This window comes from Podarcis liolepis (genome assembly GCF_965112155.1).
Source record: "Podarcis liolepis genome assembly, chromosome: 16".
In the NCBI taxonomy this organism is placed as follows: Eukaryota; Metazoa; Chordata; class Lepidosauria; order Squamata; family Lacertidae; genus Podarcis; species Podarcis liolepis.
The window spans coordinates 31,935,469-31,960,823 of NC_139567.1; the positions used below are offsets into that span (position 1 = coordinate 31,935,469).

At 46.2% G+C, this 25,355-nt stretch overlaps 1 protein-coding gene across 1 annotated transcript in view; it reads right to left on the reverse strand.

Moving 5' to 3' along the window:
• The window catches only part of YWHAG (tyrosine 3-monooxygenase/tryptophan 5-monooxygenase activation protein gamma), a 28,148-nt gene extending 13,350 nt beyond the window's left edge, over positions 1–14,798 (reverse strand). The window contains exon 1 of the mRNA XM_083479458.1: positions 14,104–14,798. Within this exon, the coding sequence (XP_083335584.1) occupies positions 14,104–14,190 (87 nt within the window). The 5' untranslated portion in view covers positions 14,191–14,798. The remainder of the gene's footprint in view (positions 1–14,103) is intronic.
• Positions 14,799–25,355: the final 10,557 nt, after the last annotated feature.

Sequence of the window (25,355 nt, forward strand, 5' to 3'; positions counted from 1 at the left end):
GAAGAACTTATGAGTAGGCGCAGGAATGAGTCAGACCCGAGCATGCCAACTGATTCCATCAGAGGGGATGAGTAATTTTAATAGTTCTCTCCCTGAATGACAAAATTCCAATCAATTAGAACAATTGTAACCTATTCGTATGAAGTGACAATTCCCGTGCTAATTAGTGTTGCATTGTCCTACAAGATCGCAAATGCAGATCTCGGTTGCTTAAATCAAAGCCCATTCCCGATTCAGAAATCTCGAAGATATGTTCTTTCCTAAGCCAAGGGCTGGTCCCTCACATTGGTTGCCATACTGAGACAAGTGCTTGTCCATTGAGCACAACTACTGTCTACTACCTCTTGAGTTTCTCAAGACAAAATTCCCTCTCTGCCCTCTTGAGATATGCAGGTCAAAAATTGCTTCATGCATAGCATGATTTGGGCAATGGCTCTTACTTTCACTGCTACTTTTCATGACAAATATCACCGAAAGGGCAAGTAAACATCTCATGGTCTTCACCATTCTCTTTTGGTGGATGGGATGAAGGATACCCCAATTTATCCAATTAATTCCAAGAGAGGCTGCATCAAGCAGAGTCATCTAATGAATTTTGTAGTGAAGCAGTTAACTGAATCAAAGTCACCCCAACTAAATCTGACTCTAATCCACTAAACCACAAATGCAACTAGTGGATAATGAATATATGACCGAACACTTCTTAGATATTTGACCATTAACTAATGAGCATGTGAATTTGACTTAGTGAGTACATTAAATAAAATATCTCGAAGCTTGCCTGAACAGAGAAATGCCTTGTCTCAATTTCGAAAGTTCAGAACCAAGGAAAAATGAATCATGACATACACGTGTTTATCGCTTGGGAAGAATGAAGTGTTTTGCCTTTGCAAATGGAAGAGGTGAAGCTGAATTTAATGCAGATCAGAACAGGAACCCTCTTCTAAACCTGCAAATTACACACACACACACACACACACACACACACACGCATCTCTATCACTTAACTGACAGAAGTCCCATCCTCTGAGACTTCATTCTGAAGTTAGTCAGTTATCCAAACTTAGACCTTGATTCACTGCTCTAGGAACCCATACCATGGCATTTAATGGCATCCGATCTACCCTACCCAACCCAGAATTCTATATGACCTCACACTGAGAGCGTTAATTTGGGAACTGCTAAAGGGTTAGAGGCCTAATTTTCCAGAAACACTGGCAGCAGAAAGAGTATTCTGAGATTTGAGGAAAACAAAATTGAAGTTGGCAGTGAATTGAAATACTCAACACCAGAGTATTTCAATATCCTCTGGACTCTTAGATGTAAAAAAGTAATTGCAGCAAACTAAACTTCTGGCGAACCAGAGCGCACGGAAACGCCGTTTACCTTCCCGCAGGAGCAGTACCTATTTATCTACTTGCACTTTGGCGTGCTTCCAAACTGCTAAGTTGGCAGGAGCAGGGACTGAGCAATGGGAGCTCACCCCGTTGCGGGGATTCGAACCGCCGACCTTCTGATCGGCAAGTCCTAGGCTCTGTGGTTTATCCCACAGCACCACCCGCATCCCTTTGTTTTTATTACCATTCGTCTATTTGGGACATTCTTGAGGAGGAACCTCCCCCGCCCCCATGTCCAAATGAATGCCCCAATTCCACCATTCCTACAAGGACTATCTGCCTATTGGCAACATCAAAACGATCACCAACAGTACAAAGGTGTCTCACGATTGGTCAGCATCCCATGGTTAACAAGATTGGTGTGGAACTTTCAGCCTGAGAAGAATACACTGTTCTGCACTAAAACTCCTGTCACTTTTTCTTTAAAACAATACCTCTTAAGTTATTTGCTTCCCATCACTAGCTCCCATCACCCCTGATCACTGGTCCTGTTAGCTAGGGATGATGGGATTTGTAGTCCCAAAACAGCTGGAGACCCAAGTTTGGCCATGCCTGGCCTAGACCATCTTTTATCACACACACAAGCTGGAGATCACACAACCAGTTTATGACACAGCGCTCATTCAAGCAACTGGTTCTGTCACGCGAATGAAGGAGGAAGTGTTTACTCAAGACTACAACAGCCCAGCAAGTCGTTCTCCATAGCAACAGTATTGCATAGTTAAAAGCTTGACTAAATCTGGCTTTTTTGCTGACATTTTCGCATTACCCATCAGGCAGCATCTGCTTGCTGCCTAAGACAACCTTGTATTTATCCACTTGCCAGGTAGCCAAACCCGGAATTGCACTCAGGAAAGCGACCTGATGGGAGGCCAGACTGACCGCTTCTGTGTGCAATATATAAAGGGGGGGCACTATCAAAAAGATAAACCTCCTCCAGCATAGAAATGCACCAGGCTGCTACAGGACATCCCCACCACTGCAGGACAGTAAAACCTTTACTAGAAACTTTTGCAGTCTTTACAAGACTGGTGGTCATTGCTGAAGGACAGCTTTATTCTTCCTTTTTATTTTTACTTGTGGCTGAATACTCCCAAGAAGTGTAGCTCAGCTCTCACTGTGACTCTGGTGCAAGAAAAAAGATGCAGAAGTATTCATATCCCACCAAGTAGCTCAAGGCAGTGTACACAGTTGTCCTCATCCCCAGTTTATCTGCACAACAACCCTGAGAGGTAGGTTAGGCCAAGAGGCAGTGCCTGGCCCAAGGTCACCCAGAGAGCTTCAAGGCCAAATAAAGCATTTGAACCCTGGTCTTCTAGCCCCTAATCCAACACTCTGATCAATACACCACACTGGCTAGTGCTAGCTTAGGAGGTTTAGTTTGGTCAGAATCAAGTATATGCTCTCATTGTGACTCTGGTGCAAGAAAAAAGATGCAGAAGTATTTATATCCCACCAAGTAGCTCAAGGCAGTGTACACAGTTGTCCTCGTCCCCAGTTTATCCGCACAACAACCCTGAGAGGTAGGTTAGGCCGAGAGGCAGTGCCTAGTCCAAGGTCACCCATCGAGCTTCAAGGCCAACTAAAGCACTTGAACCCTGGTCTTCTAGCCTCTAATCCAACACTCTTGATCAATACACCACACTGGCTAGTGCTAGCTTAGGAGGTTTAGTTTGGTCAGAATCAAGTATATGCTTCCAGAGTTAACATTGTACTTCTGGTAATATGGGGTACCATAGCCATTAGAGGGCTGTGAAAATTTGTGTCCCGGGCTTTTTAGACTCTTCTGCCCATGTGCTATCTGAAACCAAAGGGGAGGGAGGCAGATGGGGTGAAGGAGAGGAACAATTATTTTTTGATATGGGGGGGGGGGAGAGATGCAGCAGTATATTCTGTTCAAGCTTTAAACTAAGCTGTGCTGTTACTATGGAGAAGGGAAGGGAATCTGCCTGTAAAAGTCTCCAAGTTCAATGGCCTATAATAATTTTAAGCCTACACATTTCCGCTTAATAGCCTGGCTCTGCACATTTATGACCTGGATCATTAGCTAAAGCCAAGCGGTGCCTCGGTGATCAGGCAGGCTTCAGGTGTTCAAGCAACACAGCAACACAGCCCCCTACATCCCTTTGTCCTCCTGCCAGTCCTGAGGGAGCCCCGCCCAACAGTACCAGCGCAGCTGCCTCAGAGTCAGCTGTTTGCGAAATTAAGACTTTATCCCAAGTGGGTCATGCCTCCACTTTTAAGGGGTGAGCAACATCGCAGCCAGAACACAGAAGTCAGTTCTAAAACCAACCGATTGCACTCAGTGTTGGAAACTAGAGATATATAAGCTAACCGCCAAATGGCACCTTAAACCTAGGTTATGGTCGCCACTGCAGAATGCCTAGCCATTTCCCCCCAGTGAAATTTGTTGTTGCTATTGCTATTCATTTCATTAACACTCTGTATTTTAAAGACAAGACCTCAATGCGGTTTACAGCACATTAAAATATCAAATACAACAATCCAGAATAAAACCAATTCAAGGGAAAGATTTCAGAGCCTTCTCTAAGTGACACTTTGCTTTCCCCATATTTATTTATTTAGCTACTTAATTTATAGAGCTGCCAGTAGCAGAAGGACTCTAGGAAGCCAGTGTGCTATAGTGATGAGTGTCAGACTAGGACCTGGGAGATCAGGGTTCAAATCCCCACTGGGTGACCTTAGAGTCACTCACAGCCTCCTAACCTACCTCAAAGGGTCGTTGTCGGGATTAACAGAGAAGAGGAGTGAACCATGTACTTCTTGGAGAAAAAGGTGGGATATAAATGCAATAAATGAGCTCTTCTGCTTACCTGCTTAAGAAAGCTGGAGGGGCCAGCCAGATGGAGATATCAGTTGCCAATCTGGCATCCAGAGATCTCCATGTGGTCGCAAGTGGAACGACGCCTGCTGCAAAACACACCTGGCTGATTTCTAACACTGATGCCACTTCAAACAGAAGCTTCCATTTTATTCCACAGATGCCATTTATGTATGCATCCAGCACACACTTAAATGGGCCTACAGTTTAGAATGCCCTGAACCCTTTTTTTTTAAAAAAGTGAATTATTCAGTAAGATACATCCAAGATTTTATATTCACAAGAGGTTTAACTGAGCCGACACACTAGATGCTAACAATATGGGACTGAGCAGATTTCTGTGCCACTCAGATATTCTAATGTCAGGAATTCTCAACAATTCTCAATGCTTGTGTGTTTTCAACATGAGGCTCAAAGCTTGTGTATTTTGGTACGTCCTTTCCCACACTTCCAGGCGAAAGATTGCTATACATATGCCCAATAAAACTTAGGCAGTTCTGAAAACCATTTCTAGGGGTTTGATAGTCCATTGCAGGGGGGAGGGAGGGGAAATGTCACTCTGAAATTTGAAGCAGACAATCAGCTCTCTCAAGCTTGTTCATTAGTTTGCAGAAGCATCTCATGCTCTTGCTAATAACAAAGTTAACGTACTAGGAATGTCTCTTTCTCCTCTGGTTCACTGAAAGGTTCAGAGTGTAGAACAGGAACAAAGAATGAGCAATCAATAGCCACCCAATAGAACCATGTGCAGACAGGGTGAGAATATAGCAGGTAAAAAGGCAAATGCTATCTCACACAGTGGTGCCCCGCAAGACGAAATTAATTCGTTCCGCAAGTTTTGTCGTCTAGCGAATTTTTCGTCTTGCGAATCACGAAATCTCATAGGAATGCATTGAAAATCAATTAATGCGTTCCTATGGTCAAAAAAAGTCCAAACAAAGCCAAATTTGGTACAACAACAGCTTATTAACTGCTCTTTAAAGTCACACATACTGTAAAGAGCAGTTCAAAAATTGAAGGGAAAATAAATTAACTTTATAAACAAAACATGTCTTTGTTTTTAGACAAAGGAAACAAAGTCGCGAGACGTTTTCGTCTTGCGAAGCAAGCCCATAGGGAAATTCGTCTTGCGAGGCAAATCGAAAACGGAAAAACCTTTCGTCTAGCGAGTTTTTTGTCTTGCGAGGCATTCGTCTTGCGAGGTACCACTGTACTATGGAATCAATTTAGGATATTGCATTCTACCTAACTAGGAGCTGACCAGTGCTTCCCCTTTCAGCACAGTCTGCTGCTGTTCTTCTGGCCCACCCAATGTAAGGGCCCAGTAGACATGTCACTTTAAACCACTGTTAAGCTTAGCCATGCTTTAAAGCTGCACACACAGCTAGGGGTTAAAGCAGGTGGGGGGAAACTTTGGTGCTACAGATGTTGCTGAACTGAAACTCCCCCCAGTCCAGCAAGCATGGTCAATGTCCAGGGATGATGCAAACTGTAGCTCTGCAACATCTGGAGGGCCAGGGGTTCCTTTCAATATACCTGGCTGAAAGGGGCACACAAGTGAGGCTGCTGTCTAAAGCAGGGTGGTCTAACAAGCAGCCCAGGGGCCACATGTGGCCCTCGATGCCTTTTTGGGCAGCCCTCAGAAACATTTGGCGCAGGGCTTTGGGAAGAAGGCAGGAGGACTCTTGACAGGGTCCTAGAGTCCTCCCACCTCCTTCCCAAAGTCTAGTTAGCACTTTCCCAGCTTTGGGGAGAAAGTGGGAGGACTCTAGGACCCTGCCTTCCAAATGCCTGGTGCATTCAATTTTGGCCTTACTCCTCCCCTCACAGCCCGAGGCCCATAGGTTCTATGTTGAAGTACTCTTGCGGCCTACTTGGTATTGAGATTTGGGGACATCCTGGTCTAGAGGTATGACCAATTACTGAAGTATCAAGACACCAAAGGCCAGAAAGCTTTGTGATCTGCAGAACCAGGGCTACATAGCTGGAGGGAAGCTAAATACCATCTTTGTTCAGCATTCACTTCAACAGAGTGCCATCAGTAGGTTAGACAGGACAGTGCAGCCTACAGAATGTCACGCAAACTATGAAAACATTAAAGATGCCTGCAGGACAACGGAGCATTTCAGCAAAGCTAAAGCATAAAACGTTAAAAAGGAACAATGCTACCAAGTGGATAAAATGTGTCGCTAGACCAGGCCAGTCACTGGTGCTGTTGGTTTCCTTCATTCCTCAAAAACCCAAATCTGCCATCTTCCTGCTTTAAATAACTAACCCACTGCCATTTTTAGAAACCACATAAAGTCAAGCTGACTTTGCAACTATTTCCCCCCCTCTTCATCTACACAAAATCCTTTCCCTCAAATTACCCAGCAACAGATGACCTAAAAGGCCTCCCTATATAAACCTGCCCAGGTGCTGAGATCCTCAGGTCGGATCTCACCTTCTCTCTTTCTTTCTCTCTCTCTCACCTTCTTCCTTCTGGGAACCTTCTCTCGGTCCCATCAACATCAGAGGCATGGTTAGGGGTGACACAGGAAAGAGCCTTTTCTGTGGCTGCTCTTGGTATTGTGGAATTCCCTCCCAAGAGAAGTCAGACTGGCTCCCTCTTTGCTATCCTTCCGCTGGCAGACTAAAACCTTCCAGCTCAGACAGGCCTTTGGAAACTGAGAAGCAGACAGGGCTGACCACTAGGGGCTGCTGTCAGAGCAAATTGCTTGTCTCTGATGTATTCTAATTATTGCTTTTAGCTAGTTAGTTATTACTTTGCATTTTATCATGTTTTTAAATGTTGCAAGCTGTCCTGAATCCCAACTTGGAATAATAATAATAATAATAATAATAATAATAATAATAATGGCATCTTTGGGCAGGGTAGAAGACAAAGAAAGAGGCCTGCTTCTTGTTCACAATCACTGCTTCATCCACGCAATCTACTTACTGGTTACTCTGAAGAGGGAAGTGATCCTATACTACCCAGGGTCTCAAGTGACTTCTCAACACAGAAAGTAAGTTCTGAAGGTTTTCCATCTCAGAGAACTTTCATCTTCATGGACGATCCCATTCTGGCAAGAATGAAAAACTGGCTGGCGGCCAAGGCTGGCCACTCCCCGTGGCGTTTTGCTTCCTGACCTAACGGACTGGTAGCCGCAAAGGGCAGCTTTCTGATCTATCTTTGTAGAGCTGCAGCGCTCTCGGCGTCCGGGTGCATTAAAGGTCACTTGTAACATCACACTTTGCCCTAATGCTATTATTACATTTTGGACACTTGGCCACAGAGAAACATTTGCGAAAAAGGTTTCCTCGTACTTCTCATCCCAAAGGATGAGTATCGCTTGTTAGCACTTTCTCCCAAACGCTGGAAATAGGGCAGCACCTTTAGGTGATATGACTAGCCACTAATATTGGTTAAGATTTACGGCAACATTTCAGGTGCTGTTTTACTGGGCTTGTTCTAGGGATTTGTCCTAGGGTATATAGGGCGATATAAAAAAATCAATAAATAATAGTAATAATTTTTGTATGGCTTTTACTGCACTGCAATGGTTCTGATTTTAAAATAGGCTTTTAAGGTTTTAAATCTTTATAAATCTTTATACACTTGGTGAAGCAAGCAACTAATACACTGAAATAACAGCTTTGAACGTAGGAGGCTCAATCAAGATGTGGTACTAGTATTGAGGTCAATGAAACCTGTTAAGATTTTATCTCATTGTGGTATAAAGCAATGGTTTTCAAACTATCCACTGTGGTGGACCAGCAACACCCACCCATTCCCCAGGGACTGGTACCATATTTGGTTCCTGAAACATGCCACCCAATCTGGGTTGTGGTGGAGCTGCCCTGGACCAGCAGCCCAATGCCTTGCAGACCAGCACCAGTCCGTGGACCACCACTTTGTGGAACACTGGTTTAAAGGACACTGACATTTAATTTCAAGGGGAGATTGCATACCAAAAAAACACAAAACCAACCCTGCAAAGCTAGCAGTGACTGCATTTCCTTATTTCAGAGGCAGAGATACTAAAAAAATTAAGGCCCCTGGTCTTTAATTTACCCTGCATTTTTGAACGAAATCTGAATAAATTCCATAAATTATCCAGCTAGAGCACATCAAAGCTAGATGTCACACCTAGGCATGGTGCAGTTCTTATTAACTAGGAGCTGGGAAGACTTCCAGCTCTAGAGGGACTGCAAGGAGTCAGGGTGGGGCGAGGCTTTATCTCCATTACAACTAATGGATATTGACCTAGGCATCCTGCAATAGGCAGCTGTATGGCAGGCCATGGGAGTCGATCCTAAAGCAGAACTGCTGATGCATCCACATCAAACATGCTTTCAACATATCACGCCTCTAAATTTTAGATTCTAAAACTTGGGGGATTTTTCTTGTGGTGGTGGGGGGGCAACCTTCTCAGTTTAAAGGCTCTTGCACAAACCACCCTTTCACTCCAGTTGTAAAACAGCTATCACCTTTTATACTCAAAGCAAATCAGAATCCTACACACAGGGAATTTTGCAAGCAATGGCAGGCCCCCAACCTTTAACGACGACAATGATTTATTCCCCACCCCCCTCTACCTAAGGCCCCAGGGTGGGTTGCAACCATTAAAACACAGAATGCTAATAACAGTTTAAAGCAACTTGCAATCGCAGAAATAAGGTGGGTCCCAAATAAACCCATCTCAAGCGTCAAAGGCAAGGCTGAAGAGGTACTTTTAACCAGCACTTGCCATGTGTGCTAAGGGACAAACTAAACTGTATTAACCTTAAATGCAGGCCCTCGTATCTTTTAGACTAGCAAGTGTGCAAACTGCTAGCTTAAGGAAATTCTGCCAATGGCACTGTCTGGGCAGGAGAATGTATGCTGTGGTCCTTCCATTTTAGCAGAGAACAATTTGTGGCAGCGAGTTGCCTTCATACTACCCCAACTGCCTTAATATTTGTCCAGCCAGCAGATGCAGCAAAGTCTTGAAGAAGGGGTCATGCTTCTGAACTCTTCCATCCGGACAGTACATACACACTGCCCAGCAAATTAATGCTTCAGCAAATTAATGGGAGATAAAGCTATTGAGAGCTACCAGTCCTGATCACTGTATGAAGAAGAAGAAGAAGAGTTTGGATTTGATATCCCGCCTTTCACTCCCCTTCAGGAGTCTCAAAGCGGCTAACATTCTCCTTTCCCTTCCTCCCCCACAACAAACACTCTGTGAGGTGAGTGGGGCTGAGAGACTTCAAAGAAGTGTGACTGGCCCAAGGTCACCCAGCAGCTGCATGTGGAGGAGCGGGGAATCGAACCCAGTTCCCCAGATTATGAGACTACCGCTCTTAACCACTACACCACACTGGCACACACTATGCTACCTTCAGGGAACAGAGGCAGCATGCACCTGAATGCCCACTGCTGGACATTCAGCAGTGAAAGAAGTGCCGTTAGTTGACCACTGTAGGAACCACAGCATTGGCTTAGATGGGCTTTGGTCTGGTCCAACATGGCTCTTCTTACATTCAGGTAAAAGAGGACACACACCAGCAGCACCATTTTGTGCACTGTCTTCAATAAGCCATAGTTGTCCATGCTGACAAGTTGTCTTAGAAAGTAACCACAAACTACAATCAGGATACAGTCTAAAGCAGGCATAGGCAAACTCTGGCCCACCAGATGTTTGGGACTACAATTCCCATCATCCCTGACCACTTGTCCTCTGAGCTAGGGATGGTGGGAATTGTAGTTCCAAACATCTGGAGGGTCAGAGTTTGCCTATGCCTGGTCTAAAGGCTCAGACTAACTATTAGGCTGTGGGTGCATTTACCTGTAGCAGTGGAGAAGCAATTTTGGGGAGATGTTAGAAGAGACCTAATAATGAATGCCTACTGCAAAAAAGTGAATGGCTAACTACGGTATAGATGGCAATAAAGACAATTAAGTGCATTAGTTGCAAAAGCAGAAGTGAATGAGGACCTAAAATCCACTGTCCATTCCAACAGGAGTGGTGTCAATCCAAATTCAATCACTACATTTCTGCATTACCTTGGACAAATGCCATTTGTACACTCTCTGCTACCACCTGGGTGCACTGCAGCTTCTACTCTTACGCGTGACATCATTGAGTTGCTACGGAAATGAGTGCGAGGTCATAAGTCTCCCACACAGCTGGAAGTGGGGTAGAGGGAAATAGTGTTGCACAGTGGCAAAAGGAGATGGAGAAAAATATCAGGCGTTAATTCAGCCCCGGTCCATTAAGATGGGCTTTAAATTTTCTTTTCCGAGTACAGCAGGCCAGATCTTTGTGTTGGCCCTAGGAGGAAGCAGTGAGCAAAGATTTCCAAAAAAAAAAACCCAGCCCAGATACTAAAACAGCTGGACTCGAAGTGCTGTAACATCCCAGGCTACTGTTTTAGAAGAGATTAGCATTTCTACTTCTTTACACTGATTTATTTGCTAAGTTACATTTAAGGCAATTACAGCAATAAAGCAACAGAAATAAAGGGTTGCTGAAAGTATCAGTCTTCAGGTAGTCATAAAATGAAATGCACAGATCTTAAAATACAGTTTTAACACTTGCATTCAGTGAGATTACTCTGTAAGCACTGACTGACATCAAATCGTCCTGCAGAGAGGGATGCTCAAATATTAACACAGTACTACAGTGCCACTAGGCTGATTCCCCACCCTAATTATGCTGCTAGCTGCATCTTCTTCTGCTCCTAGCTAAGCTTCAGCAGTTTCACATGCTTGACAAACGAACGGTTACAACAAAATGGTGCAATCAGGGAGAGAGAGCAGCATCCCAGGCAAGACTGCGACAATTCTGGATCAGTATTCACTATTCATCAGAGACAGAGGCCACGCTGGCTTCTCTTAAAGGCTCAGACCTGACTAACAAGACAAATATAAAGAACCGTTCTCCTCTTTAAAGCAACCCCTCCCTCCCTCTCTCCACCCAGTCTAGCCTCTCTGCAATATGACAAATGCAGAATCTTCTGGAATGACTTGATACTGCCTCCTACGATCGCTTTGTTTGCAAGATCACATCAAAGATTTCTCTCTTTTTTTCCCCCTTTTACTTATTGAACACTCAAAGAGGCCACCTGTATTTTTTTTTAAAAAATACCCTACTTGCACAATTTAAGAACTGTTCCATTTACAGCTGTCGTTTTAAAACATAGAAATTAACAGCACGCCATCCTATCTTAACCTCCTTTTTGAAAAGCTAACCTAGATAAATACTAAGATTGCTAGAGATTGAAGTCACCGGTCTTTCCGTATTGCACGCCTTTCTCTCACCTGAGAGAATAATGTATAATAGTGGACGGGGTGAGGGGAGAGAGAAATAACCCTAGGGAAAGATTTGCCTACTAGTTAACCTACATATCTGATTCGAGCTTTCTCCCTGTAATACCATACCACCCTGCAAAAGTGTGTTAGATGGGGTGGAAGACTTGCAGATCATTTACATCCCCCCCAAAAATGTAATCTTAAGGCCAGCTCTTTGCAATGTTCCTTGCCCTGTCATGAGGCAGATTAAGAGAGGGTATGGTAGGTGATTGTGGGTGGGGTTGGTTGGGGGGGGTAGGGAGGGCACAGCAGATGAATTCATGGGAAAGGCACCGCCCAAGCACAAGGGAGGGAGAGATAAAAAGGGGGCAGAGGACACAGCACAGGTTACACTCTGTCCTTCACTTTTTTCTCCAACAGGGTGAAACAAGAGGAAACCCATATATAAATTGCACTGTCATCGCCACCACCCCACTTTTCTCCCTCAAAGCAGAAGAGAAACCATTTTTAACTAGGCCCAATGATAAGGCAGAAAAGAGGACATCCTCTTTACTTCGTCCAAAGAGGATGGCGCCTATTCTTACAAAGCAAAACCCCCCATCAGACCTGAAATAGAAGCACATGCCTTTTGGTGTGTAAGGTGCCTCTGAAACACTGAAGGTGCTCCGGGGGAAGAGGGGATTTGAGTGCACCTTAAGCCCAGAGCAGCATTTGGGGGGGAAAAGCCACCCAAGGGGGTCAAAATGGTACCTGGACATTTCAATGGGGGGCACTGTGCCCTAAGGGATAAATGAGAAATCTGGGGAAGCAGGGACCAAGCAAAGTGTAAGATGGTAAGAGAGGATGCATAGGGTGGCCAAGCATTTTCAGGGACAGACTGACATGGAAAAGGACAGGAAAGAGCATCCCTGTAAAAAGGGGGGAAATGCAACTTTAGGGAGGGGCATCTCCCGGGGGGGGGAGCATCATGTTCCCTTCCCATTACACTTACTCAGGGAAGGGCATCTGTTCCAGGAATGCTACTTTTATTGTTTAAGGCACCCTTTGAAGCTGCATTTCCCTGCCAAAATATGATAATAGCAGGTAATAGCAACAAGCCAGGCTGCATGTATGGATGGATATCTATGGGTGTGAATGTGTGAGGTCCAGTGGTGATGGTTGAAGATGACACTGGCCCCAAGGAGGGGAATTATCCTTTGAGTACATTGGGGAAGAGAGCAAATCTCTTTGCCCTAGGCATGGTGGAGCAGGAGAAGAGTTCAGGGCTTGGCTCTGCAAGGCCATTTCTACCTCCCAGGGGAAATGCTTGCAAGGTGGAGTGGAGAATGGGAGGGACAAGAGAAGAAACCTCCTTACTCACTCCCCAAAGCATTTTCTGTATGGGGCAAGGAAAGGGATGGACAAGAAGGACATGTGTGTGTGTGTGTGTGTGTGTGTGTGTGTGTGTACACACACACAGAGTAATGCCTCCACAGAGAGCCAGTTGCAGCACCTGCCCCCCCCCTTTCCAAATGAAGAGAATTCATCAATGGCATTTCCTCTAGCCATCATTTCATTTGAGATGGAGCAGAATGAAAATCTAAATTACATTCTAAAATGGGGGGGGGGTTTCCTGTGGAAACATTCTCCCCTTTGTATGAATTATTTCTCCCACCCTCAAGACAGAGAAAAAGAGACCCCTGCTTACCACCCACCACAACAAATCAAAGCATTTATGCTTTTGAAGCATGAAGATTAAATAAGTGCATTGGTCCCCTACTCAAAAATAAACAAATTTTCTGTGCAAGAAATAATACATAGCATACACTCTCCTCAGAGAACATGTCCATTTCTCTCTCTCTCTCCCCCAGCTTTCTTTCCCCCCCAGTATGTTGATCACACCCTCCCAATAAATTAATACGAGTCCATTTCTCCCATTTCTCTTAATAATGAAAAACCCTGTCAATTGCCACCACTGCTCTCCCCATCCAATAAATGAATATATGGTGTGAGGAAGACAAAATTATCTCACCCTATCAGAAATACCCCCTCCCTGTGTCAAAAGAAAGAAAGGCACATTATCCTCCTTCAGTCAGTGAAGGAATCTGGGGAAAGGTTGCAAATTCTCTCACTTCCCCCTGCATCTCCAATAATATCCACCAGAAGCAATATATTCTACACGTTGATTAACATAATTTATTTTAATGCACAATAATAATCAATACGTTAACATTTTGATTTAATGTATTTATGCACTTTAAGGAGGGGTAAATAATCTGACCCACTAAATGAAGAATACTAACCAGTAGACACATCCTACTCCCCTCCACTCAAAAAATAATTAAAAGGAAAATTGGGGTGGAGAGCTGGGAATCCCCCTTTTAAGAATATCTCCCAGAAATATCCCCCAGAGGGGGAAAAAAATCTCAATCCCCCCTCCTCTCAATAAAAAAGGGTGGCACACACACCCCGCAACAAAGGAGGCAGACGGGAGGGAGGGGAAAGGGGGAAAGGAGGAGGGAAGGCCCTTCTGCGGTGGCGGCCGCGGCGGCAGCAGCAGCAGCAGCGGAGGAAACCGGGAGGAGGAGGGAGGAGGAGAGACTCACGTTCTTCATGGCAGCCGCCATGTCGTCGTATCTCTCGGCTTGCTCAGCCAGCCGGGCTTTCTGCACCAGCTGCTCGCGGTCCACCATCTTTCTTCTTCTTTTTAATTCTTGGCTTGGACTTTTATCAAAATAACAGTAGTAATAATGGCAGCAAAGCTATCTCTCGTTTATCCCGACCGCGCGCTGAAGGTGAGAGAGAAACGCAAAAACAAAACGGGAGAGAGAGAGAGAGGAAAGAAGGAAGGGTGGCAATGGAACGAGAGGCAGGCGCGCGCGCCAATCAGGGCCGGCCGAACGCTGGGCGCGCGCGAAGCAGGCAAGCAGGCGGTTAAGCTGCTTGCTGCTGCTGCTCCCGCCGCTGTTCCCTGAGCGCGAGACGGACTTTCGCTTCTTTCCCCCCTCACGCTCGCGCCGCTACTGCTCTCGCTCTCTCGCACGGCAACAACAGCGGGCTGTAGTAGCTGCGGCGGCTGCACCCGGGCGGCGTGCGCATGCGCCCCTATTTCTCCTCTCCCGTCTCCCCTCCTCTGAGGGATCCTAGACCCCGCCTCCCCCTCTCCCCACCACAGCCCCTATTGGAGCCGCGCGCTCCTCCCGCCCGCCCTTTTTTCCTTTGCCTTCTAAAGGAAAAGAAAGAGGCGCCAAACCGCCGCGCTTTTCTCTTTCCCTCCTCGCTCACACCCCCACCGCCTCACAAAGACCATCCCACCGCCTGCGCGAAGGGCACCATGGGAGTTGTAGTTTGCTCTGTCCGGGGGTGTTAAAGCACGCTTTGAGTCTGAGGGAAAACCCTCTGAGAGGGAGCCTCCATTTCCCATAAAGCAACGCGTGCTTTATTACGCTATTAGTACGAAAAATTGTATTTATACGTATATAAATATCTATATTGTCTTTATACGTATATATACATATTTGTAGGTATATATACATATACCTACACATTCATACAGTTTTGTGTTCATATATATACAGACACACAATGTGTGTGTGTGTTTGTGTATAACATATAACTTAGATCAGTGCAGTTCATGTATTTATCATGTCGATGCAAATATTAAACATGTCGTTAGTATCCGAATTAAATCAAATCATATTAAATTGATTATAATACAAAATACTGGTCACAGTAACCTAATTATTTTAAATTCATTATAACCTTCCCTCTGCTTCCAATGAAGCTCTGTTTTGTCCTCACAATAGCCCACTGTGACAAGTTAGGCTGATACAGAATGTCCACCCAAAGTAACTCATTGGGTATCATTCAAACACCAATCTCTCCTGCCTTAAGTCACATCCATATCGCATACTCAAAACACATGGAAATCATTATTTCAATTATATTTATTAAGTTTTCAAATATACAAGAACAAAAAGAACAACATATCCCCGCCCCAAGAAAACCCACCCTCTGCAAATATCTTCCCAACACGGGATCACTGATAAATCATAATACAGACATTTCAGCGGAAAGAAGAAAAGAGAAGTAATAGGACAAAGTCCATTTCTGAAGACAAAGCCTCATCCAATCCAAACCCTGTTTTCCATACCTGGCATGTATTTTTATACATCCGATGTATGGAAATCATATTTAAAAGCACCTGTAGAGAGGATCCCAGAAGTATAGTTTGCCCCTCACAAAGCTGCAATTCCCAGCACCCATTACAATCTACAGTTTCCAGGATTCTTAGGGGGAAGCCATGCAGTTTAAATGCATGGTGTGGATGTGATCCTAGTCTTACCCAACCTGTAAGCAGGACCAAATTGCAACAGCACTCTCCACACTTGTGATTCCCAGCAACTTGCATTCAGAGACAGATAATACAGTATAGCCAATGTCCTATCTCCCCAAATACCCAGATATGGTATATAAGTACAGTACAAGCAAAAACCCATCGGCTGGCAGAACAAGTCTCAAGTGAAAGAGAAAGACAAGTGGATCTTCTAGAGTTACAGATCAATATACAAGAATATAAAATAATGATTTAGATGGTGGAATTAGCTGTATATGGAACCAACAACAAAATGTTGCAGTGTTGAGTCCTCCTGTGCAAGCCTGACACCATTGTGCCCCTCTTATATATGATTATTAAAATAGCTGCTTTCCTACATGACATTTTTCAAGAAGAAGACAGGGACAAGAGGAAGAGATCTCATTCCAGATCCACTAATGCTGCTTCATAGAAACCCCCTACCCCTGCACAGCGAAAATATAAGAAAGAAATGTGAAGTCTCATGCACATGCATGAGGTGGACAAAAGGCAGAACCTCTTCGAGAATAAGAACTCTCCTCACACGCCTCCAAGCCTTTCCAGAAATTAAGTTCTCCCCCACCCTTGCAAAAAGCCCTATAGTCAAGCGATGACAAACCTTGTGCTTTAGCACTGGAGGGAGCACCCTGCAAGCAGCCTTCAAAGAACTGAATTGGATGGAGCTCAAAATATTCAGGAACTGGAAAGATTATTTCTGAACAAGAGAGATCACACTCCTGCTAAGTGCCTGCACCACTTTTAAGAAAGGCATGCATGGACTGCACTGCCATCAAAATCCACACTGGAAATAATCTAATATCTGGGAAATTGGGCCACAGCTGTCTGGTGAAAAGGAATATGCTGAGATCTGCCAAGAAGGGCCTTCTTGGTAGTGGCGCCCTCCCTGCCCACCTGGAAATTCAAACCCTGGAGGTCTGGCACCTTAATTAAGGTGCAGGATTCAGCCATAAGTCCATGCAACAGACATGTGGAGTCTTCCAGGGCTGCAGTAAGAACATCTACACGCAAAGGCTTTGCAGGAAAGGCGAGTTCCTTGTTTCATAATACCATAATACATCATTGTGGTCCTATAAGGGTCCATTATTTGGTGAAGTGTATGCCCCCCCATGCCACTACAGTTGCTCATAAGCCATGGTTTTTGTAAGATCTCTGGAGATTCAGACCTTTTATACCTGTATTTTGAGACACAGGATATACTTTTTACGAGCAGTTTTAATGCTTCTTTACACAGTTGTCCATTTTCAAAGCGACCCAAGTTAATGTCCCTCACTTGGATAATCACCTGGTGGCCATGTGATCCTAGACAGAAGAACAATAGCCTGAATGGGGGGGGGCTGGAAGCAGGCTAGAAGCCGGAGACACAGAGAAATGCTTGCTTCGTGCTGGACGTAGGGGCTCCTCTGGAAACCTAAAGGGGAAGCAAGATCTATGGAGGTGTTAATGCTGTGAACCCCTCCATATATCCTAAAGACACCACAGTCTCCACTAACCTTCATTTCAAGGTAAGTACATCCTGGAGTTCCTCACTGCTCAGAGCAGGGTTTCCCAAACTTGGGTCGCCAAGGGTTTTTGGACTACAGTTCCCATCACCCCTGACCACTGGTTCGGCTAGCTAGTGATGATGGGAGGTGTAGTCCAACAACAGCTGGAGACCCAAGTTTGGGAAGCCCTGGCTCAGTGATTGGGTGGTGTGTAACAATACTGTTGGCCCAATTTTACAGAACTCCCTTCCAGTCGTGGTCTGACAGCCCCCTCCTTGTTGGACATCTGGAACTTCCTGATTCCCCCCCCCCCTAATTCCAGCAAGCATTGATGTTCAATTCCATAAGTTTTGGCTGCTGTTTGTATCTTATCTTTGTAAGCCACTGAGACGTGACATAAATTAAGCGGTATATAAACTCTTTAAATAAATTGTCAACCCCGTGTCAGAAAGGCACTCCGAATTGTCCTCCTGCACCATCACGGCACACGGCGGGAATGCAGTGTCGAACAGGCTGGGCATCAGTCTCCACCTGGGTCTCCTGTGCAGATGACTGAACAGTGACAAAGCGGTGTCCCAATTAGATGATCGAGGAGGAGGAGGTGCAGAGGCAGCCAGCAATCGGCCAGCTGCTGGGGTGACAGGATCGCAGGTGGAGACCAGACAGACCGGGTGGGAGATTGTCAGCCCACCTACCTTCAAGACACGCCCCTACTGCCATCACCCTAGAAACTCAGCCCTGCCAAACCCCAGGGGACGATCGCTGAACTGAGAGTGAAACAGGGCACTTAAGGGAAGTCAAAATAAAAGCCTGCAGAGGATTTAGAGCAGCATGGCATTCACAAGACAGACAAAAGGACAGAAAGCTCCCAGCTGGATGATGCACCCCTCCACATTTAGCAACGCATTTTCAGTGCATAGAATGTGCATACAAAAACAAATGTTTTTCCTAAAAGATGCATGCAGAATGTGTATTTTACTGGTGGATTTCATTGGGTACAATGGATGGAACAGCATGTGATGGAAGGGAGAAGAACAGAGCAGACCTATATGACCATGACTGGACACCCAATGAACTTCAGCTCTAAGTGGGGCTTTGAATCCTGGACCAGGTGTGAGGAACCTCCAGCCCACAGGCAAATTCTGGCCTGCCAGCAGGTCCAATTTGGCCCATGAGGCCATTTCCAACCACACCCATTGTCAACCGACTGAAGTCACTGTGTGAAACTGCAGGTTGGTGAGGGGGTTCAATCCTGCTGTGTGTTGCATCAGCAATGCGTTCCCCTTGGGAAATGCACTGGTGAGGCAGACCCCTTCTCCCCCCCCCCCAGCTAACTTTGACAGGTGGGCGGGACAGTGGGTGGTGTTACAGTGATGTCCAATGACTGATAGGTGTGTGGCCTCATCGACCTGTCAAATTTGGCCTGTGGGGTGAGGATGGGGAGAACTGGCCCCTCAGGTCCAAGACATTTCCCTACACTAGTGTGATCCTCTAACCAAGATATACATAAACATGTCATCATACAGCCACCATTGGAGCATTTGTTGTGCTGCATCATGTAATCTTGGATTTGCATGACACCAGGAGTAGAAAGGGTAGGTGAGCAGAGATGGCAGCCCCATTATCTATCTATCTATCTATCTATCTATCTATCTATCTATCTATCATCTCCCCCCTTTTTCTCCAAGTAACTCAAGGTGGCCCCCTCTTAATTTAATCCCCAGAACAACCTTGCGAGGTAGTCTGCACTGAGTGACCCAGTCACCCTATGAGCTTAATGACTGAGGGGGGATTTGAACCCTGGTCTCTACCAGGTCCTAGTCTGACACTCTAACCACTATGCCACACTAGCTCAATATATTGCTTTGTGAGCAAAGCAGCAGAAGCAGAGGGAAGGGAGGAGGAAGAGAAGAAGAAGAAATGGTGGTGGTGGTACTGGGAGGTACTGAGCTCTGCAGCAGATCCAACATCTTGGAAGCAAAGCAAAAAAAAAGGAGGGGTAAAATGTGAGGGGGGTGCAGGAGATCTGCATCCCTGCACAAAAGACCTTTGGAGGAGGCCCTGGGTCACCCTGGAAGTCGAAAACAGGTCTCTCACCTGCAAGAGATTGCAGGCTCTGCAGGACTGGGGACCCACCACCGTCCTTTTCTGTGTTGTGCATGTAAAACGTCCATCTTCTGGGGCTGCTGGCTGGGGCCTTGCTGCATCCTGGCAGCAGTAGCAAGCAGCAACAAGCAGCAGCAGCAGCAGCAGCAGCAGAGCAATCCTGGTGTGTGTGCTTTGGAAAGCCTTGTTTGCAACCCCCGAGACTGCAGTGGAATCGCCAGTCTGCTTTGCAAGTCATACTAATTGAGGACTGCAATGCAAGCCAGCTGTCTCTCCCTCTCTCTCTGCATTTGCTGCAGTGCAAGAGAAGGAGAGATGGCTGAGGTCAGGGGTGTGGAGGTGCATTGTGTAGTGGCCCCAGAAGCACTCGTAGAGATCGGCAGCCAATCAGGAGTGGCTGAGGGAAGTCTGCATGGCTTGCAGAGTAAATCAAAGGCAAGCAGCTCTTCCCAGCCTAAGGAAGCATTGACAGGATGTGACATGGAGAGAGAGAGAGAGAAATGGCCATTTTGCAGTGACAGTAGTTTCAACCCCTCAATAGCATCTCCCGGTAGGGTCTGTCCTTAATGCCCCCTGTCTGAAACCCTGCAGAGCCAATGCCCATCCCAGACCATCCCTGGTTCTATGCTTTATCCTTGCCCTCTCCAGTTGAGGGATCTCCCATCACAAGCCCCAAGGCCCATGAACAGGGGTGGGAAACATTTCCATCTGCTGAGGAACACATTCACTCTGGGGCAATCTCAGGAGGGGAGCAGGCTCTTGTGCTCAGGTCCTGCAAGTTGGGTTTTCCAGAAGAGGCATCTGGTTGGCCACTGTGAGAACAGGATGCTGGACTGGGGGGGGGGGGCGTTGGCCTCATCCAGCATGGGCTCTTCTTATGCTCTGGGCTTCTTATGTTCATGACCATTCCATGCTTCACAGGTGCTTCTGCTGCCTGATATATTGGTGAGAAGAAACCAGAAACATTTTGCCGGCCTTGATTTTAACAAGAGAGGATGTGTCCTTTTGCATCTTTCTTAAATGGCAGAACCGTGAGAACACAGCTTTATACTTAAATCATTGGTCCATTTAGCTCAACATGAACAGACTGGCAGCAGCTTCCCAGTGTTTCAGGCAGGGGATATGATGATGATCAGTGGCGTAGCGTGGGTTGTCAGCACCCGGGGCAAGGCAAGTAATTTGCGCCCGCTAACCCATGGAGCCAGGTAGGGGCAGAGAGCTGTGAGTGCGAGTGTGCGCGCCCCCAGATGTTGCGCCCGGTGTGGCCGGCCCCCCCTGCACCCCCCACGCTACGCCACTGATGATGATGATGATGATATTGTTTATATGCCACCCATCTGACTGGGTTGCCCCAGCTATTCTGGGCTCCTTCCAGCAATGCAATAAAATATCAGACTATATATATATATATATATATATATATATATATATATATATAAAAATAAACTTTACAGGGCTGCCTTCAAATGTCTTCTAAAAGTCAAAAAGTTGCTTATCTGTTTGACATCAGATTATCAGCCCTGACCAAAGATGTTGTGCAGGAAGGATTGAACCTGGGACCTTCAGATGCTCTGTCACTGAGCTATGACTCTTCCCCACAAGGACACCAGGCATAAATGGGAGTTGCTTCTGCTGCTCTGTGAATAAGCAGCATGCTGTTGTGGAAAAGAATATCCTTTTAAAAAGCTGAGAATCTGTAACCTACGTGTACATGGCAGTGTTGCCCACCCTGTGGCAAAAGCTTAAGACCCAGGCAGGATGCTGTCCCAGGTGCTGATGCTGGGGCTGGTCTGCTCCTGCCCCCATTATCTGCTGCTCTCTGCTGGGTCAGTTGCCGCCCCACACCTGAACGCTGCAGAGCTCCAGAATGCACCCCTAGCTGTGCTCAGACACAGAGGAGATGGACTTCCTGTTGAGAACAAGGCACCACGCTGCCACAGCAGGAATTGAGCAGATTTGATCTAACCATTTCTCTTTGGCCCAGATTTCCTGCTGCATTTCATCTCCGGCCTGCTGGCTTGCTGAGAGCAGGGTGTGGGAGAAGCAGGAAGGGGGAGGCGGAGAGAGAGGAATCCCTCCCTGGTGCTGCAATCTCTTCTCCCTTGCATCTCTCTCTCTTTCTCTCTGGAATTGTTTCTGCTCCTTGCAAACCCCCCCCCCTCCTCACAAGCCGCTTGTTCTGCAGATGGATCCGGTGTGGATGAAGCCAGAAAGCACCGGGGCCATAAAGAACAATTAACTGACACATTAGTTTTCATCGGGAGCCAGCAGCTCAGTGCTGCAGTCTGGAGGAGAGGGAAAAAAGATTCCGCAGAATGACTCAGCAAAGAGCGGAGAAGCCCTGAGTCGACACCGAGAGGGTCAGGATAATCCAGACCCACAGCAAGAATGCCAACCTACCGCCCTATTTGCCCTGTGGCTTTTGCAAGCCCTGGGCTTCCCTTGCTGGGACTGTCTTGGTTTTATTTTTTAAAAAGCCTTCCTTGATTTTGGGTTGGGGTATTGTTGGGGGGGCGTTATTGGAGGTTTCTACTGCTGTTGCCCTAGTTGTTTGGTCTGTTTCAGATTATTATTAACTGATTTTTAACTTGTGTGTGTTGTTGTTTTTTAGATTAGGAGACGTGGGATGTGCCTGGGAAGAGAGGAGCTCGGGAGATCAGGGGTGACCCCAATCACAGTGGCTCTGGGCAGGGGGAGTTATGGGGTGAGGGATGGGTCAGCCTGGGTAAGGGGCACTTGACACAGGCAGTTAGTGACTGTGCCATGTGCCAGCCCCTCCTCCAACCTGAGAAGTCGCAGCGGTCCTACCAGCCAGCCCTCAGGTTTGTGGCTGAATGCCAGGTCGGCTCAGAGTCAGGCCTCCCTCATCCATGATCTGATTGTGGATGAGAAGGCCGATATGAATTGTATCACTGAGACCTGGGTTGGGTGAGCAGAGTGGTCTTGGTCTCATCCAGCTGAGCCCACCTGGGTATTCAGTACAGCATCAGGGCAGACTCGAGAGGAGGGGAAGGGCAGCTGTTGTAACCTATAGAATTTCTCTAGGCTCTCTCCAGTTTGAGGGGGGATCTAGAATGTGTGTTCCTGGCACTGGGCAATTGGGACAGATTAGATATTTTGTTCATTTACCACCCGCCTTGCTGCCCAGCAGTCTCCCTGCCCTGAGCTGACAGAGCTGGTTTTGGAGGCGATGTTGTGGACTCCCATAATGTTGGTTCTGGAGACTTCAACATCCATGCTGAGGCAATTGGCTCAGGGGCTGTCATGGTGACCCTGGGGCTGCCCCAACATGTCATCGGCCCAACACATGTGGCAGACCACACTCCGGACCTTGTTTCCTCAACTGGGCAGGAAGAGGGTGATCTGAAAGTGGAGGATAGTGACACCAGTCCCTTGCCATGTTCAGATCACCTTCTGTGGAGATTCAGGCTTTCAGCACTCCCCCCCCCCCCCACAGAGGTGGGGGGCATATTAGGATGGTCTCCCTTCAGAGGCTGATAAGTTTCCAGATGGTTTTGGGGGATTTTCTAGCTGATATGAATGGTGCTCCTGTCAAAGCCCCGACCAACCTCTGGAACATCTGAATGGCTCAGGACACCGACACGATTGCAGCTGAGCTCCCTCTCCTGCTTCGTGGAGCCCTATTGGCCCACTGGCGTGGCCCAAAATTTAGGGTGAGGAAACAAACTGGGGGATGGCTCCGACACGAGTGGAGGAAAACTCCAGTCGAATGCAATCGAACACTGGTGAGGGCTCAACATTGGGCCTACCTAGTGGCAGTGAAGGCAGGAAAGAAGGCATACTTTCCTGCCTCCATTGTATCCTCATCGTGCTGCCCAGCAGAAATTTTCTGTGTACAGTGGTACCTCGGGTTAAGTACTTAATTCGTTCCAGAGGTCCGTTCTTAACCTGAAACTGTTCTTAACCTGAAGCACCACTTTAGCTAATGGGGCCTCCTGCTGCCGCCGCGCCACCAGAGCACGATATCTGTTCTCATCCTGAAGCAAAGTTCTTAACCTGAAGCACTATTTCTGAGTTAGCAGAGTCTGTAACCTGAAGCCTATGTAACCTGAAGCGTATGTAACCCGAGATACCACTGTAGTGCAGGGCCTTTTGCAGGCTGGCCTGAAGGTGGTGACAGAACCGACAGCAGCTCACTATGACAGTTATTTGAGCCTCCAGATGTTTCTGGCTCTGGCTCTTAGAACCAGAAGGGGTAAGAAGAAGACAGTGCAAAAACAGACAAGGCGTCGTAATCTCAGATCGATTGGGAAGGACCTGGGGGAGGAGGAGACTCAGGGAGCTGCGGGAAGGCAGGGACCTTCAGTCCTCCCAACTGCCTCATCTGTGCAAGATCCACTGGGGAGAGCTGCTTACTAGGCCTGGCCTCCTGAACATTTTTTTTAAAATAAAGAGAGCTAACTTCGCTGACACCGTGTGAGTCATTTCTGACCTCCTCCTGACATCTGCCCTGACACAGCTGTACCAAAGGAATTTTTTTTTGAAAATAAGGAGGGGGAATATGGGTGGGTGCCAAATTTTGTCCTCACTCAAGGCACCTTTATTACCAAAATCTGCTTCTGCTCTGATGATGTGGACCACAGTTCAAGAAAGCTTTTGCCAGAGGGAGGGAACCTGAGGCCCAGGGTATGAAATGGAACCTTCCAGGTCTCTCAGTCTGGTCCCTAGGGAGCCTCCAAACGCCACACCCCACACTTTGCCCCCTCCTTAAGTGTTTGGATCTAACTGGAACAGGTCCTTAAATTCCAATTATGCATTTTGCAGGCTCAGATGAAGGATAAGAGTGCATGTAGAAACTAGCTTCCTGTGCAAAGGTAATGTTTACATGCATTGCTCCGCCCACATTTCCATCTGGCCCCGCCCACCACCGGCATGTGGCCCCCAGGAGGTTTCTCCAGATGCTAATGTGGCCCTTGGGCTGGAAAAGGTGAGTCCTCAGAAACGCCACACAACTTTCTGTCTTGTCCCCCCCCCCCCCGATTTAGACAACCTTAGAAAAGCCATCTATTGAAGCAGGCGTTTCATGTTTACAGGCCTGTGGTTTTTAATATTGTGCTAGTCGAACGCCACTGTTTTATGGCATAATTGTTTCATGAGTTTAATTGCCATTTTGCTCATTAGGTTTTGTTTTGTGTTCTTTCAAGAGGCATTGTTTTAATTGGCTGATATGATTTTCAGTGCCTGCAAGGTGCTCTCAGTGTGGACGTTTATGGAAGTGCAAGATGTATCAACTGAGTACATATAAACAGAAAATTAACAAATTATACCTTGGGAACCATCGTTTAGCTAAGTTCGTGGTGCGCACAGAATTGCTAATTCTGCTTCCTAGGTTGGGGGCTGTGCTATTCTGTCCTCTTGCACTGAGTTGAGGACACTCAAGCCAATTTTATTTTATTTTATAGCCGAGGAGGGCAGAAATTAAAAATTGTCATTATGATTATTCTGTTTTAACTTTTAAACACCTGCTGAAAACTTTTCTATTCTGCCAGGCCTATGCAGGCAATTAAGAATACATCTTTTCATAATGGTTAACTGATGACTATTTTCATCTTTTTTATACGTTTCTACTGTATGGTTTTACATATATTTGTTGTAAACCACCTAGCTAATTTCAAAAATGAAATAGTCTAAAATAAAATAAAATAAAAATGTTTTATTATTTATTATTTTTGCTTATGTTCTTTTCTTTTTTAAAAAATCTTTTTTTATATAGTTTTCAACTGCAGAGACAAGTATACAATAACAGAAATTCAATAATATGTCGAACTGAAGGCAGGGCATACAAAACCTAAGCATACTAAATTCTAACTCCTAATCAAAACTAATGATAACCATATTTCTTTAGATGGTGTGGGGGGGTAACATACCTGTAAAT